Source organism: Balaenoptera acutorostrata, chromosome 11 (assembly GCF_949987535.1).
Source record: "Balaenoptera acutorostrata chromosome 11, mBalAcu1.1, whole genome shotgun sequence".
In the NCBI taxonomy this organism is placed as follows: domain Eukaryota; kingdom Metazoa; phylum Chordata; class Mammalia; order Artiodactyla; family Balaenopteridae; genus Balaenoptera; species Balaenoptera acutorostrata.
The window spans coordinates 66,942,377-66,960,141 of NC_080074.1; the positions used below are offsets into that span (position 1 = coordinate 66,942,377).

Genomic DNA, 17,765 nt, shown 5'->3' on the forward strand with positions numbered 1-17,765 from the left:
CTGTTAACCCCATAGTATTGTGGATTAGGTTACTTGGTGTAGTGGGAAGGTGGAGTCAAGATTTACACTGAGGGGTATTCAAAATTCCAGTCATTAAAGTGCCAGATAACACAGCTTTCCTGTATATAGATCACAGTGGAGTTGGTTGGCAAAGATGTCTCTTACAATCTAATAATCTGTAATGATACTTCATTCTTCATATTATCTACTTGAAGAATTTTCATAGTAGCCAATTTATGTTTTAATAAAGAGGCATTTATTTTAATTATGGTTTTTAATACTGTAGACAGTCTCTTCACAAACACTAAAAAAGAAGACCGCCATCATCTTGAATATAATATTAATGTCTAAGGGATAAAATAATGGTGTTTATTTTCTTCATATAGAACATTGCAAATTTGTTTTTTCTCTTGGGTCTATTTTGCCACCAAATGCTCAACTAGTTCTACCTTTTCTGATCACTCAACTATTCAGATTTGAGGATAGCTCTTTCTCATAAGGAATTGTCATGCAGCACAGTACAAGGTGTATCTTGTTAGATCAGTAACATTATACTGACAATGTAATTGAAATTTACTATGTACAAAAAAAGATTCAAGAAGAAAACATTTAGTGTCTCTTTACCTTTGCATAGATAATTGCTTTATTTATTGTGCTTTTTAAAATTAATTAATTAATTTATTTATTTATTTTTGGCTGTGTTGGGTCTTCGTTGCTGTGCACGGGCTTTCTCTAGTTGCGGTGAGCGGGGGCTACTCTTCGTTGTAGTGCGCAGGCTTCTCACTGCGGTGGCTTCTCTTGTTGCGGAGCACGGGCTCTAGGCACGCGGGCTTCAGTAGTTGCGGCACGTGGGCTCAGTAGTTGTGGCTCGTGAGCTCTAGAGCGCAGGCTCAGTAGTTGTGGCGCACGGGCTTAGTTGCTCTGCAGCATGTGGGGTCTTCCCGGACCAGGGCTCGAACCCGTGTCCCCAGCATTGGCAGGAAGATTCTTAACCATTGCGCCACCAGGGAAGTCCCTTCACTGTGCTTTTAACAAACATCTGAAACTGAATGAAATGCTTATGTGCATATTGAAATGTCACAGTGTAGGATGTTGCTAGCATTGGCACAAAGTATTAAAATTATTTTGTGAAGATTGGTGCTTGTATTAAACTCTATATAAGATTTTGAAAATACTGGGGCATGTTATTTAATGAATGCAGCCCATTGCTTCAGGGGATCTGTGCAGTGTAGATACTTTACCATGATTATAGTTACAAGTCCTTATGTAATCTGGTTCTCTGCTAAGTAACCTCATTTCTTATTATTCTTCTGATTCACACTGACCTTACTATTCCTTGAACACATCAAGCATATTTCTGTCTCAGGGCCTTTGCATTTGCTCTGACTCTACCTGGAATACTGTTTATAAATTTCTATGACTGATTTCTTCCTTTGATTTAGGTGTCTATTGAAATATCACCTTTTTAGAAATGTCTTACCTGTTCTTGCTGTTCCTCCTCCATCACTTTCTATTCTCTTATCTTTAATTTTCTTCATGCTACTTGACTAGTTTGTCAGTCTTTCAACTGTAATGTAAGCTTCACAAGGGCATGGACTTTCTTTTATTCAGTGCGGTATCTTAGTGACTGGAGCATAGTAGGTGTTTAAGTCAATAAGTGAATTATGTTGTAGATGTATAGTATGTGCTTTTCCCTAAATTCAGTATTGGGACTTGAGGGGGAAAAAAAAGTAAATAATGAAAACCATCTCTGGAAAATACTTACACTCTTAAAGATTGGATAGAATAGGAAACTTTAGCAAGATATCCCATTTCACTGTTCTGGTTATTTCCTTGTGGTTTTTCTAACAGGTATTAGGAGTCAAGGGATTTGTTGGAGTCCTATTTAGAGGTCCTCAAATGTTTTATTTCTGGCACTCTATAAGTGACACAAAAGTGGCCTTCTGCTTTCATATCCCATAGTTTCTCTATGCTGTTATTTACGTATATGCCCCATAATTTTCCAAAATATACTGTCTGGTATTTGCTTCACTCAACTCCTCTTATGTATACTTTATAATTTTCTAGAATATTATTAATGAACCATAATTCTTAACTATCGTGAGGACGCTGCCAGAGCTTTGACAGAGCTTCTGGGAGTCTAGATACTACTTTGAGAAACATTTGCCTCATTGGATGTATTTAAGATTTTTTTTTCTTTTATAGACAGTTCAAGAGGAAGAACGAGAGATTTACAGACAGCTGCTACAGATGGTCACAGGGAAACAGTTTTCTGTAGCCAAACCTACCACACACTTTCCTTTACACTTGTGAGTCACAGAAACATTGTTCAAATGAATTTAATTCGACATTTTGTTATTTGATATTGAAGTTGTATTCTTCTCTTGCTAGGTCTCGATGTCTTAGTTCCAGTAAGAATACTTTGAAAGACTCACTGTTTAAAAATGGAAACTCTTGTGCAACCCAGATCATTGGCTCTGATACTTCATCATCTGGATCGGCCAGCATTTTAACTGCCCAGGAACAATTGTCCCACAGTGTGTTTTCCATATCATCTTATACCCCAGATGTTGTTGCATTTGGATCCAAAGATTCTGATCCTCTCCATCAACCCCAACATCACCACTCTCTTTCACATCAGCCAGATAACTTACCAGCTTCAAATACACAATCTGAAGGTAAAAGTGGTGTTGTATAACTGTATTTTGAACCCTAATAGCCAATTAACAGTTTATTGGATCCATGTGAATTATAGGCAAGGTAGTAATACACATGTAACTTAATTAAGATATAAGATACAAGATACCTTAAATACATTTAATTCAGTTAGCTGTGCCACGAGTAAATGAAGCATATAATAAGTAGCTTACTTTTTTCTTACATGGAGATGCAAATGATTTCCTATATTTTATTTAAAAGATTAACTTCCTGAGCAGTCTTGTGTCAGAATATATTAAGCCAAATTACTTCAGTACTGTCTCTGTTTCTAGTACTTTACAATGAAAATTAAGTACTCTGAAGTTCTAGGAGTTTTGGAACATCAATTAAGAACTGAAGTAGAAGTTCTTAAACAAGTACTACTTATAAAACCTGTATAGTAGGTTTACGCATTTTGGAATGGTCATCGGGAAGTTTGGGAAACAAAGTTTTCTACCTAACTTTCAGCTAACCAAAATATTCAGTCTCTTAGCATTCCAGTTAATTAAAAGGTTTGCTCTGGTAGTTTTTTTTTTGTTTGCTTAGTTTTCCCCTTCTTTAAATATGCGTTATGTGTGTATTTATGGTATGTATTTAGGCATGTAACTTAAAACAAGTTTTATGTTAAGTGGTTAGACATTAGGGATCTTTTGCTAGATCAGTCTGTAAGGCTCTCCCCTCCTTCTTCAGGTTATTGAGTTTTTTTTTAAATCTATTCCTCACTTTCTTAAAATTCTCACTTGGGGATTAAAATTATTGGTGACATCATTATATAGCTACACATATTCATGAAAACTTAAATTTTGTCAGGTGATTTACTGAGAACTATTATTAAAAGCTGTTAATTTCAGAAGCATGCATTGTATGGCAGATGCTTAGATACAACTAAACTGGAACAAATATACTACACTGAACTGTTTAATTACTTTCCTTGTACCATTTATTAAATATTCTAAATGAGATTCTAATCATAGTGCTTTAGAAGGACATGATTTCTTCCTCTATCAATAGAAAATAAATGCTAGAATGATAGAATTTACACTCTTTAGAGTCTGCTACTTCTCACATAGCTGTTGCTCTCTTTCTTTCTGCCTTCCCTCCTCTTCTTGTCCCCTCCCCTCTCTTCCCTTCCTCCTTCCCCTTCCCTCTTTCACCTTATTCAGTCTTGTGGTAGCTCATGAACTAAAGACTTTTGAGAAATCTTGGCACATTCTTGTTTCCCAGGAATAGAAAGAAGAAGCACAGGGAGCAAGCTCAGCCCAGGAGGAGATGCTGAAGGGCATATATACTTTCTTTTAGAGTGATTGCTTTATTTGTGAGGCAGGCTCTTCACTAAGCCCTATTTATGGCTCAGTGAAAATGGACCTGCCTCTCTTTCTCTTCCATCTTACCTTTATCCTTATGCTGTGTTATGTTTATGGAAATAGAATATAACAAAGTATGGGAACTTACACTACAGACATCTAGAAGGTACAACCATGTGGAATTTTGTTAATAATGATATGCTCTTGTGTTTTATTGTTTAGGATCAGACTCTGTGATTTTACTCAAAGTGAAAGATTCCCAGACTCCAACTCCCAGGTAAACTTTGGTTAAAGGACATTTTTAACATATTGTTCTCCCTCTATTTAATCACCGTTTCTTCACTAAGATCTAAGTAATATAAAATGGCCTCAACTCAGACCTCTCTTACATGTTGTTTGAATTATTTCAGTAACTTCCTGATTAATCTCTTTTCCTCCAGCCTCCATTTTGTTCTTCATTCCATTTTCCACCATGTTTTCTAATCCATTCTTTGCCTTGTTCTTTAGTCCATCTTCCATTCTGCAGAGTGATCTTCCTAAAATGCTTGTCTAATTGTTCATTAAACTCCCTCAAGGGTGGCTTATCAGACATAGAATCAAGCCCAAACTCCTAGTATGGTATACAACACCCTTCCTCCACAAGTCTTGCTTCCTATCATGCGTTCTTTCCTTTAACAAGTATTTATTGATAGTCTCTTGGGTGCCAGGTACTAGTATAGACATTGGAGATAACAGCAGTGAACAAAATGAAGTTCCTGCTCTCAAGGAGTCTACATTCTAATTGTAAGGGGTGTAAGGGGAGGGATGGGGGACAGACAGAGAACAAATAAACAAATAAACACATGCCTGTTGGTGATAAGTGCTGCAAAGAAAAATAAAGCAGGGTAGTATATGGACTGGGGTTTGGGGGTGCTATTTATCTAGGATAGTCATGGCAAGTTTCTGATTAGGTGACATTTGAGGAGAGACACAGTGGAGGTGAGAGAAGGAACCATGTGTAAATACTGGATTCTTTCGTGTGTTTATTCTATGCTGACTTATAAGATGATAGGTATTTTCTTACCTTCACATTGTGTGCCTTCTGCCTGGCATGCTCCCCTTCTCCCCCCTCCACTTGTCTCTCGGGCAGTAGTCTTTTTCTTATCTTTTAAGTCTCAATTCAAGTGTGATCTTCTATATGAAACTTGACCCCTCTGAGAGGTACCAAGTACTTCTTCCTCTGTAATCCAATAAGTTGCTACTCAGATTGCTGTGTCTTTGCCATATCTGGCCTTAGCAATTCAATTGCTAGAATAATAATGGTATCAGTTTTCCATTGAGAAGATTAGGAATAATAAAATGTTCTTTCTCATCTCAGTCCCTCTGTGTCTTTGCAGCTCCCTTGTATGTTCTAAACTTTAGATATTTTAAAAAATTCCCCAGTTATAGTTTCTCAAGGAGACTTTATAGTTTAGATGCTTTATTCTTTATACTTTTTTTTTTTTTTTTTGAGTTAGACCTGGGTTCTGATCTTGCCTTTTCCAGGCTTCATGTAACTTTGGACAAGTTACTCTTCTAAACCTCAGTTTCCTTATCAATAAAATGCGAGTATTAATACCTTACTATTGAATTGTTGTGAAGATTAACTTACAGATAAAACACTTATAAAAGTGCTTTACATGTATGTGCAAAAATAGGTGTTCTTTCTTGGGAAAAATTTGATTTCATGTAATGGGTGCTCTCAGTTCTTCAGTGCTTTACTGAGTCTGCCTTTCCTTTATGGAGAATTTCTCCTAGTGACGACTGAGAGTGAGATGGACAAGAAGTAGTCTTGGGTAAGGCTTATTGGATGATGCTGTTTGTCAAAGTTGGAGCCTGCTCTCCCAAGGCTGGGTTGATTGATTGGCTCTTTATTCTTAATCTCCCAGCATTCCCGCTCGGTTAGGTTCCAGCAATGAAGATCTGCCCTTATTTCCCAGAACGTGCCATATATTTTATGCCTTTGTGCCATTGTACGTTCCAACCCTTCCCCTTCTGCCTGGAACTCCTTTTCTCTCCTTGTCCACTTGTTACACTCTTATTTTGCTTTTCAGAATCTGACTCAGGTGTTATTTTTTTCTCAGGACATTTCTCTGGCTTCTCCTGATAGCATTAGTCTTTCCTTCCAGTACTTCGATCTCTGTACTTTGTTGGGTACTAGTACCTTTGCACTACCACCTGGTGCCCATAAGAGTGCATGGCACATCATGGGCACTTAGAAAATAAATCTGTGTTAAATAAATGACTTTGCTAGAGAGCCTGAGATACTCTCTTGAGTAGCCCAAATACTCATCATCTCCATTTTGGCTTAATACTTTGGTTTATTAGAAGACACTTTATAATAATAGAAAGAACACAGTCTTTGGAATTGGACATAAATAGTTTCTGATCCTGGCTCTTCCAAAACAAATTATTCTTTTGAACTCAATTTCCTTTTCTGTACAGTATATGTAATATTTCCTTATTACACATTATATTGAGTCTTAATTAATTTGAGGATTATTGTGAGGCTTAACTAATATGTAAAACCCCCCAAAGAGAGTTTTATACATAAAGCACTAAGTAGGTGCTCATTAAGTAGCTGTAATTATTATTGCTTCAATTATATGAGAAGTAATGTATAATCTCTGAAAAGCAAACAGATTTTGCTTTTTCCTCTGCATTTTGCTTTCCTGCGCCAGCAGATACCTTGATCCGTTAAAGAGAAGTGTTTGGCCCTTACATTATTTATTTATTCAGTAAATACTGACTGCCTGCTATGTGTCAGGCACTATTCTTGGTGCAGAGGATACAGTAGTAAATACAAAAGAGAAAAATTCCTATCCTCATCAAGCTTATATTCTAATAAGGGGAGCAGACAAATTTGAATAGCATGATCCAGTACCATGAAATTCTGGGTGATTCTTGTCACTTTGTTATATTGTTCAATAAATGTATTCTCACGTTCATTTGTTTTTAGTATCCCGCGCTAAGTAGCCCCTCACAGTGCTTCCACTGATCTCTGTGACTTTCTTTCTTGGCTGTTGTATCAGTCGTTCACTGTGTTAAGGAGGTAGCTACCGACAGTGGGGAGGTAATAGAGCAGCATGTTTATCACCAAACCCCAGAACTAAGGATGATTGGGAATACTAATTCTCAGAAGTTAGGCTAAGGAGCAAGGGGATAATCTCTGAGCCCTTATTCTTGCCTTTACAGGACAGACTGTAGAAATTTAAGAACTGAAAGGGACTCTTATCTCCATGTTTACAAACCCAGAAATTGAGGCCCATGGAAAGGAAGTGACTTGCTCAAGGTCACAAAGCAGCTCCAGGAGATACTCGTCTCTTAAATTGCAATTTGATGCTCTGTTTACCTGTTCTACGTATCTGAAAGTTTTCTTTGGAAAACTGTTCCCTCTTCTTTCATTTGGTTCTATGAGAACTCCTTCAGTTAGGGGCAAGGAGATAAGAAAGGAGACAAGAAAGTCTCAGAAGAGCAAAAGGCTCTAGAACAGAGAGCATACCTGTGACTCTGCTAAGCATTATTCACTTGGGTTGTCAGCAAGAGCTGCATGGAGTAGAACTGGCCTTTCATCTTTGGAATGGAGTTGTATTGCTGATTATCCGCTTTGGTTCGTTGGCTCATTAGCCATTTGATATGGGCTGTTCTGTGGGCGGGGATTTTCAGTATCTAATGTGATGTGGTTGAATGTATTTTTACTCAAGTAGACCTACAAGAAGTCCAAGAACCCATAAGATTTTATTAAACCATTAATAAATCTGTCAATCTGAGCCATTTGGAAAGAGGAACGTTCTAGCTTAATATATTGCCTTGGCAAGTGATGTACTCTTTCACATCGTGTTGGTCTCTCTTCCAAGTAAGGAGCATGCTAAACTTAATTTCTCGGCTGAATGTTGGGTCATCTTTTTAACTGTACGTGTGCGGATGACTCATATTTGTATTCCTTTACTTCCCAGTTAGAATTGTTTTATGTAATTTAGGTCCTTTTATTTATTGCATACTTGTAAAGCATTTTTATAAACTGTTTAAATAATTGGTTTTCTTGATGAAAATATTTGATTTTCCTTTACGTCTCCTGCTCATTTGTCACATTTTTCTTTTCCCACCCATAGTCCTACTTTTTTCCAGGCAGAGCTGTGGATCAAAGAATTGTAAGTTATTATTTTTGGTATCATTTTTCCCTCTCTATCACTTTCTTTTCAGTTAGAAGAAATCAATTAGCCAATCACCCTACCTATTTTTAGTCAGTAAAAATTTCCTATGTTTGTCTATATAGAAAATAACTTTTAAGTTAATTGGGTTTTAAAGATTCTGTTGGAGTTGGGACATATCTATGCTCAGGTTTATTAAATCTGTAACAATTGTTGAAGCTCAACTGAATTGGAAAAATATTTCAAAGTTAGCTATTATATAGAAAGGAAAGTAAGTGCCTTTATTTTCACATTGATAAAACTAATTTATTGAATAATCTTTATTTCTGGAGTTTGTGAAATCACTGAAAGTTTAGTCTCTAGTTTCAAGGACTCACTTTGAGTTATCCAAACCCCTGGTCTAGTTGATTTTTTTGAAAGAAAAAAAGAAACCCATATTTCTTCTTCTGGATCATAAATACAATATTTGAACTAAAACCTCGATGATATCTTATATTATTCTCTTCTTTGGAATTCAGTTTCATTTTTGGATTTCTAGAATGAAGCTTCACTTTCTCCATAATCTTAGAAGCATGTTTTTAAAAAAGGACTCCACATTTACGAACACAAAAGTCACTTGTTCACGTTTAGCAACAAACTAGTAATTTTCATTATATCAAAAAAAAATAGGATAATTTCAGTAACACCATGTGGTTTCACTTTGTCTTAAAGTAAATGTAGTGTGATAAGTTAGTATAAGGATTTTAGACTTTCTCTCTGAGGGTTTTATATTTAACGCTCATTGTGCGTCAGCAATGTTCTTGACACTGAGAGAGTGGTCTGCATTTGTGTCACTTTCCTTTTCATTTCCAAGGACTAGTGTTTATGATTCTCGAGCACGGGAAAGATTGCGCCAGATTGAAGAGCAGAAAGCACTGGCATTACAGCTTCAAAACCAGGTAAAACAATTTTTTTGATATAATAAATGAATAGCACATCCAGGTTGAAACTAATTTTAGAAGGTTACCTGGATTTGGGATCAAAGTTGTTGTAATTACAAGATAGTGTGATAGCATAGCATTGTATGATAAGTGGTTTTTGTTCTTGGTCTCTCCAACTAGTACTACTTAGTGTACATAGACAAATAGTAGATTTCTTTATTCCACTTATTTTGAAGCTCTGTTTTTCAGAGACTGCAGGAACAAGAACATTCAGTACATGATTCAGTAGAACTGCATCTTCGTGTGCCTCTTGAAAAGGAGATTCCTGTCACGATCGCCCAAGAAACAGGAAAAAAAGGTCATAAATTAACGCAGAGCGAAGATGAATTTCCTGAAATCACAGAGGTAAATTATATACTCTCAATTCCTACACTAGCAAGTGTTGTGTTTAGAGAGAATTCTTTGGACAAATTTCAAACATAAAAGTAATCTGGTATTTAAATTGTATTGCATACTCCTGCTTTCATTTGTATTGCATACCAATCTTGGCTTTATTTTTAAAGGATTATTGAAAATTCAGGAAAGAATTATGGGTGACTTTTAGTGACTTCAGTAAAAAAAGCATTTAATAAATTTGTGTTTCATTTCATGTGCACTTTTACTTAATGCATGTGTCTGGTACTTTGATATCAAATAGTAAGTTGAGCCTTACCTTTTTTTTTAAGCAATAAAACGCAGAATAAAAATTTGGAAAATACATAAAAGTCAGCATACATTTAAAAATCTGTTCCTTAATTCATTCTTCTGTTTGAAAAACTATCATATAGCTGGTGAGTGTAACACATTTATTATAGTTGTGCTGAATTCCACAGTTTTACATTAAAAAAGTAAAACAAATTTTTCTAGGAAAATGTTTCTAAAAGACTTCACTACCTTTATTCCCTTATTGCCTTTGAGAAAGATTCTATTTCTCAGGAAATTGTTTGGACCAAAGATATAAAATATAATTAGGTCTTCTCATGAACTTAGGAAATTTGACAGCAGAAGGTTATTTCAGACTTCAGGAATAATATGAAACAAGGGTCTGAAATGTACTGAAACAGAGAAGGGAGGACAAGCTAGGATGGAAAGAAGTAATCAGGGAGATTACTGGAAGGAATAGAAACCAAAATATTAGAAGTAAATAGTTGATTTAAGTCTAGGGATTGCATGGAGCTTGGTGAGAGATTGGTATGTCTAAGGCCATGTATGCTTGATCTCTGACACTTCTTGGTTCCCTAGGAAATGGAGAAAGAAATAAAGAATGTATTTCGTAATGGGAACCAGGATGAAGTTCTGAGTGAAGCATTCCGCTTGACTATTACACGCAAAGATATTCAAACTCTAAACCATCTGAACTGGCTCAATGATGAGGTAATCTCACACTAGTTTTTATATTCAAAGAGTAAGTAAACATCAAGTGGAAACGAAAGGTATTATTTCACTGTTTCTCAAAGTGTGGTCTTTGGATGACCTGCTTCAGAATCAGCTCTCACAGGCCTCTCCATTCTCCTGAATAAGTTTGAGGCAGTGTGGTAGAGTTATGTATTTTAAACAAAGATCTCAGGTGATTTTTTTATGTACCTTAATGTCTGAGAACTGCTGATTTATCTTTTTATGTGTTGAAGACTTGGACGCTGAGGGAGAGGACCTTCGCTTATTGGTATTCTCGCTCTGTTTAAGGCACCTGCCCTGCAGTTCACATCTTTTGATCAAATATTTAATAGCTGACCATGTTGCAGCATGAAGGAATACTTTGGGATTTCCATATAGGAATCCATTTCTATTACCCTTTCTGTCTCTACTTAGGTCACTTACGTTATGAGTGGGAAGCTTTTTAAAATAGCCTACATTTATACGTGATATTATTTAAACTGACATAGAAGTTACATTATTAAATATTTGATGTATTGAGTTAAAAAAGAAAAAAGGTATGGCTCTCAGCTCCTGAGAGTTCTAATTATTTTATGTAGATTAGTTACATTAGAATCTTTAAACTGATCTGTCCTATTCCTAAACCTGTAGGAGTCTACAGGTTTAGAAAGGATATTTTCACAGCAAAAGAGGAGAGCTGGGTTGGGATTTTTTCCTATTTACCTGCCTCCTTTCTTAGGCCCACTAGGAGCATTCCTGCCTGATATCTTGGGTGTACTCAAGCTTCATAGCTATGGATACTTTTTAGATGCTCAATATAGTAAGCACTAGGTATTCTAGGTACCTGTATCCTGGCCTTCTATGTTTAAGACCTTCCAAATACTAATATTGGCCAACGTCTGTTGGGCATTTACCTCATGTTATACAGTATTTGTTTTGAACTCAAATACCTTTTTTTTTTAAACATCTTTATTGGAGTATAATTGCTTTACAATGGTGTGTTAGTCTCTGCTGTATAACAAAGTGAATCAGCTATATGTAAACATAACCCCATATCCCCTCCCTCTTGCGTCTCCCTCCCACCCTCCCTATCCCACCCCTCTACGTGGTCACAAAGCACCGAGCTGATCTCCCTGTGCTATGCGGCTGCTTCCCACTAGCTATCTGTTTTATGTTTGGTAGTATGTATATGTCAGTGCCACTCTCTCACTTCGTCGCAGCTTATCCTTCCCCCTCCCCATGTCCTCAAGTCCATCCTCTATGTCTGCGTCTTTATTCCTGTACTGTCCCTAGGTTCATCAGAACCATTTTTTTTAGATTCCATGTATATGTGTTAGCATACAGTATTTGTTTTTCTCTTTCTGACTTACTTCACTCTGTATGACAGACTCTAGGTCTACCCATATCACTACAAATAACTCAATTTTGTTTCTTTTTATGGCTGAGTAATATTCCATTGTGTATATGTGCCACATCTTCTCTATCCATTGGACACTCAAGTTGCTTCCATGTCCTGGCTATTGTAAATAGTGCTGCAATGAACATTGTGGTACATGTCTCTTTTTGAATTATGGTTTTCTCAGGGTATATGCCCAGTAGTGGGATTGCTGGGTCATATGGTAGTTCTATTTTTAGTTTTTTAAGGAACCTCCATACTGTTCTCCATAGTGACTGTATCATTTTACATTCCCACCAACAGTGCAAGAGGGTTCCCTTTTTTCCACACTCTCTCCAGCATGTATTGGTTGTAGATTTTTTTGATGATGGCCATTCTGACCGGTGTGAGGTGATAACCTCATTGTGGTTTTGACTTGCATTTCTCTAATGATTAGTGATGTTGAGCATCCTTTCATGTGTTTGTTGGCAATCTGTATATCTTCTTTGGAGAAATGTCTATTTAGTTCTTCTGCCCACTTTTGGATTGGGTTGTTTGTTTTTTTGATATTGAGCTGCATGAGCTGCTTGTATATTTTGGAGATTAATCCTTTGTCAGTTGCTTCGTTTGCAGATATTTTCTCCCATTCTGAGGGTTGTCTTTCGTCTTGTTTATGGTTTATTCTAAGTGTTTTATGTGTTCTACTCATGTCATAGTCACCACAACCCTTGGAGGTAGATACTGTAATTTTATCATCTCCATTTAATAAAGAAACAAGGCATAGAAAGATTAAGAAACTTGCAAGGTTACATAACTAGTAAGTAGCAGAGCCAGGATTCAGACTCAAGCATTGGGTCTTATCTATTATGTCATACTGCCTCAGAATCTTAAATTGGATCCCGTGTTAGGATTAGATGTATAGGATTTGAGAACCATGTCATGTCCAGTAGGTTGATTTTCTATGGGACCAGCTGAACTAACCCCACCGTCTTTGCCATTGGTGAGTTTATAAGATATAAATTTCAGAAGTTCATCACTCCCTGAATAATATCTTTGACAAAGAATAGTAAAGAAATTATGGTTTGATACTGTCTTGCTTTAGGGGAAACATCCCTTGCTTCTTGTGGCTCAGAATAGTGATATTAGAACATTGGGTCAAATAACAGGGGAAAAAAAGAGCTCACCAAATCAAAGGGCAAAATGAAAATCAAGAACAGTCATAAGTATCCACCAATTAAGTGTTTCTGATTTGGAGATATTAATCTGTGGTCTTTTACCATTTTTTGACTGCCACTGCTAAATGGGGAAGAGTCAGTTATTCTATAGGGATTGTAGCTCGTGTTTGTTGTAAATTATGCAGAACCTTCTAGGGGGCAGCAATGAGTAGGATATGAGCTGAGTTCTAGCTATATATTCTGGTATTACCTCAGTGAGCTCCCTTACAGAGGCAGCATTCATCAGGACATATTTTCCATTCCCTGGGCCCACCAGAGGCTGGATTTTTACCAAAGTTCATGGAAATTACATTACTTAGAAGAGACAAGGGAAAGGAAAGATTCCTTGCCTACTTTATCTCTACCACACCTACCCATAACTTTTGTAAGGAGTACTTGTCTTCTGAGTTCAGGATAATGTTAACCTTGAAAGCAGGTGCCAATTCACATGTCCATAATGATGATGAGAACTGTTATAATAACTACTTTAATAACTATTTTAACTATTTTAAAAAGCACCATTTTCAAAGTACCACATTTCTCAGGCTTTTAGAATTACTGCCCTTGAGAAGCTAATACCATTCTGAAGGGGAATTAGTAGATATCCTTAATTATTCATAATCATTTTAAAATACTTAATTCCATTTCTCAATTGTGAACTCTCAATCTTTTGCAAGTAATTTGCTCTCTTCAGTGCTATTCTCCTTCCCTCAAACAGATATTTTCATTAATAACCATTTCTTTTCTTTTTGTTTCTCATGTCAGTTTTATAGGCTGCATTAAAATTTCCTCCAAAAGAAGGTGGTTGACACATTATTTCTACTATTTTATAGACGAGGAATATAAGATCCTAGAAATGAAAGGGATCAGATTTAGTTTATAAGGAAAATAAAATCCAGAAGTCCTGTATTTGGGATATGTACAGAGAGCCATTAGGCTACCCTTTCTCTGCTCTCTTTCCTAAAAGAAGAGTAAGCCACAGTGCCTGTTCATACAATAGGCTTTCTAACATGGTTTTTTTTTTTTCTTAACATCTTTATTGGAGTATAATTGCTTTACAGTGTTGTATTAGTTTCTGCTGTATAACAAAGTGAATCAGCTATATGCATACGTATATCCCCATATCCCCTCCCTCTTGCAGCTCCCTCCCACCCTCCTTATCCCACCCCTCTAGGTGGTCGCAAAGCACCGAACTGATCTCCCTGTGCTATGCAGCTACTTCCCACTAGCTATCTGTTTTACATTTGGTAGTGTATATATGTCAGTGCTACTCTCTCACTTCGTCCCAGCTTACCCTTCCTCCTCCTCGTGTCCTCAAGTCCATTCTCTACGTCTGTGTCTTTATTCCTGTCCTGCCCCTAGGTTCATCACAACCATTTTTTTTTAGATTCCATGTATATGTGTTAGCATACGGTATTTGTTTTTCTCTTTCTGACTTCACTCTGTATGACAGACTCTCGGTCCATCCACCTCACTACAAATAACTCAATTTCGTTTCTTTTTATGGCTGAGTAATATTCCATTGTATACATGCACCACTTCTTCTTTATGCATTAATCTGTCCCTGGACACTTAGGTTGCTTCCATGTCCTGGCTATTGTAAATAGAGCTGCAATGAACATTGTGGTACATGACTCTTTTTTTAATTTTTTACTTTTAAAATATTTTTATTTATTTGTTTGTTTTTATTTTTGGCTGTATTGGGTCTTTGTTGCTGTGCTCGGGCTTTCCCTACTGTTTGTTGCAGTGCGCAGGCTTCTCATTGTCGTGGCTTCTCTTGCAGAGCATGGGCTGTAGGCGCAAGAGCTTCAGTAGTTGTGGCTCACGGGCTCTAGAGCGCAGGCTCAGTAGTTGTGGCGCACAGGCTTAGTTGCTCCGCGGCATGTGGGATCTTCCCAGACCAGGGCTCGAACCCATGTCCCCTGTGTTGGCAGGCGGATTCTTAACCACTGCGCCACTAGGGAAGCTCCCATGACTCTTTTTGAATTATGCTTTTCTCAGGGTATATGCCCAGTAGTGGGATTGCTGGGTCATATGGTAGTTCTATTTTTAGTTTTTTAAGGAACCTCCATACTGTTCTCCATAGTGGCTGTATCAATTTACATTCCCACCAACAGTGCAAGAAGGTTCCCTTTTCTCCACACCCTCTCCAGCATTTATTGTTTGTAGAGTTTTTGATGATGGCCATTCTGACTGGTGTGAGGTGATACCTCATTGTAGTTTTGATTTGCATTTCTCTAATGATTAGTGATGTTGAGCATCCTTTCATGTGTTTGTTGGCAATCTGTATATCTTCTTTGGAGAAATGTCTGTTTAGTTCTTCTGCCCATTTTTGGATTGGGTTGTTTGTTTTTTTGATATTGAGCTGCATGAGCTGCTTGTATATTTTGGAGATTAATTCTTTGTCAGTTGCTTCGTTTGCAAATATTTTCTCCCATTCTGAGGGTTATCTTTTCGTCTTGTTTATGGTTTCCTTTGCTGTGCAAAAGCTTTTAAGTTTCATTAGATTCCATTTGTTTGTTTTTGTTTCCATTTCTCTAGGAGGTGGGTCAAAAAGGATCTTGCTGTGATTTATGTCATAGAGTGTTCTGCCTATGTTTTCCTCTGAGAGTTTTATAGTGTCTGGCGTTACATTTAGGTCTTTAATCCATTTTGAGTTTATTTTTGTGTATGGTGTTAGGAAGTGTTCTAATTTCATTCTTTTCCATGTAGCTGTCCAGTTTTCCCAGCACCGCTTATTGAAGAGGCTGTCTTTTCTCCATTGTATACTCTTGCCTCCTTTATCAAAGATAAGGTGACCATATGTGCGTGGGTTTATCTCTGGGCTTCTATCCTGTTCCATTGATCTATATTTCTGTTTTTGTGCCAGTACCATACTGTCTTGATTACTGTAGCTTTGTAGTATACTCTGAAGTCAGGGAGTGATTCCTCCAGCTCCGTTTTTTTTCCTCAAGATTGCTTTGGGTATTCGGGGTCTTTTGTGTCTCCAGACATATTTTAAGAATTTTTTGTTCTAGTTCTGTAAAAAAAATGCCATTGGTAATTTGATAGGGATTGCATTGAATCTGTAGATTGTTTTGGGCGGTATAGTCATTTTCACAATGTTGATTCTTCCAATCCAAGAACATAGTATATCTCTCCATCTGTTTGTATCATCTTTAATTTCTTTCATCAGTGTCTTATAGTTTTCTGCAAACAGGTCTTTTCTCTCCTTAGGTAGGTTTATTCCTAGGTATTTTATTCTTTTTGTTGCAATGGTAAATGGGAGTGTTTCCTTAATTTCTCTTTCAGGTTTTTCATCATTAGTGTATCAGAATGCAAAAGATTTCTGTGCATTGATTTTGTATCCTGCTACTTTACCAAATTCATTGATTAGCTTTAGTAGTTTTCTGGTAGCATCTTTAGGATTCTCTATGTATAATATCATGTCATCTGCAAACAGTGACAGTTTTACTTCTTCTTTTCTGATTTGGATTCCTTTTATTTCTTTTTGTTCTCTGATGGCTGTGGCTAAAATTTGCAAAACTTATGTGGGATAATAGTGGTGAGAGTGGGCAACCTTGTCTTGTTCCTGATCTTAGTGGAAATGGTTTCAGTTTTTCACCATTGAGAACGATGTTGGCTGTTGGTTTGTCATATATAGCCTTTATTTTGTTGAGGTAGGTTCCCTCTGTGCCTACTTTCTGGAGGCTTTTTATCATAAATGGGTGTTGAATTTTCTTGAAAGCTTTTTCTGCATCTACTGAGATGATCATATGGTTTTTCTCCTTCAGTTTGTTAATATGGTGTATCACATTGATTGATTTGCATATATTGAAGAATCCTTGCATTCCTGGGATAAACCCCACTGGATCAGGGTGTATGATCCTTTTAATGTGCTGTTGGATTCTGTTTGCTAGTATTTTGTTGAGGATTTTTGCATCTATGTTCATCAGAGATATTGGCCTGTAGTTTTCTTTTTTTGTGACATCTTTGTCTGGTTTTGGTATCAGGGTGATAGTGGCCTTTTAGAATGAGTTTGGGAGTGTTCTTCCCTCTGCTATATTTTGGAAGAGTTTGAGAAGGATAGGTGTTACCTCTTCTCTAAATGTTTGATAGAATTTGCTTGTGAAGCCATCTGGTCCTGGGCTTTTGTTTGCTGGAAGATTTTTAATCACAATTTCCATTTCAGTGCTTGTGGTTGGTCTGTTTATATTTTCTATTTCTTTGTGGTTCAGTCTTGGAAGGTTGTGCTTTTGTAAGAATTTGTCCATTTCTTCCAGGTTGTCCATTTTATTGGCATATGGTTGCTTGTAGTAATCTCTCATGATCCTTTGTATTTCTGCAGTGTCGGTTGTTATTTCTCCTTTTTCATTTCTAATTCTGTTGATTTGAGTCCTCTCCCTTTTTTTCTTGATGAGTCTGGCTAATGGTTTATCAATTTTGTTTATCTTCTCAAAGATCCAGCTTTTAGTTTCATTGATCTTTGCTATTGTTTCCTTCATTTCTTTTTCATTTATTTCTGATCTGATCTTTATGATTTCTTTCCTTCTGGTAACTTCGGGGTTTTTTTGTTCTTCCTTCTCTAATTGCTTTAGGTGTAAGGTTAGGATGTTTATTTGAGATATTTCTTGTTTCTTGAGGTAGGACTGTATTGCTATAAACTTCCCTCTTAGAACTGCTTTTGCTGCATC

At 36.8% G+C, this 17,765-nt stretch overlaps 1 protein-coding gene across 3 annotated transcripts in view; it reads left to right on the plus strand.

Annotated features, from left to right (window-relative positions):
• SENP1 (SUMO specific peptidase 1) overlaps nucleotides 1-17,765 on the plus strand; it is a 57,650-nt gene that overhangs the window by 22,125 nt on the left and 17,760 nt on the right. For all 3 annotated transcript variants that reach the window (XM_057557303.1, XM_057557301.1, XM_057557302.1), the window contains 7 exons: nucleotides 2,206-2,309; nucleotides 2,392-2,678; nucleotides 4,224-4,278; nucleotides 8,132-8,170; nucleotides 9,024-9,108; nucleotides 9,340-9,495; nucleotides 10,372-10,503. In XM_057557303.1, coding sequence (XP_057413286.1) covers nucleotides 2,206-2,309; nucleotides 2,392-2,678; nucleotides 4,224-4,278; nucleotides 8,132-8,170; nucleotides 9,024-9,108; nucleotides 9,340-9,495; nucleotides 10,372-10,503 — 858 coding nt within the window. The remainder of the gene's footprint in view (nucleotides 1-2,205; nucleotides 2,310-2,391; nucleotides 2,679-4,223; nucleotides 4,279-8,131; nucleotides 8,171-9,023; nucleotides 9,109-9,339; nucleotides 9,496-10,371; nucleotides 10,504-17,765) is intronic.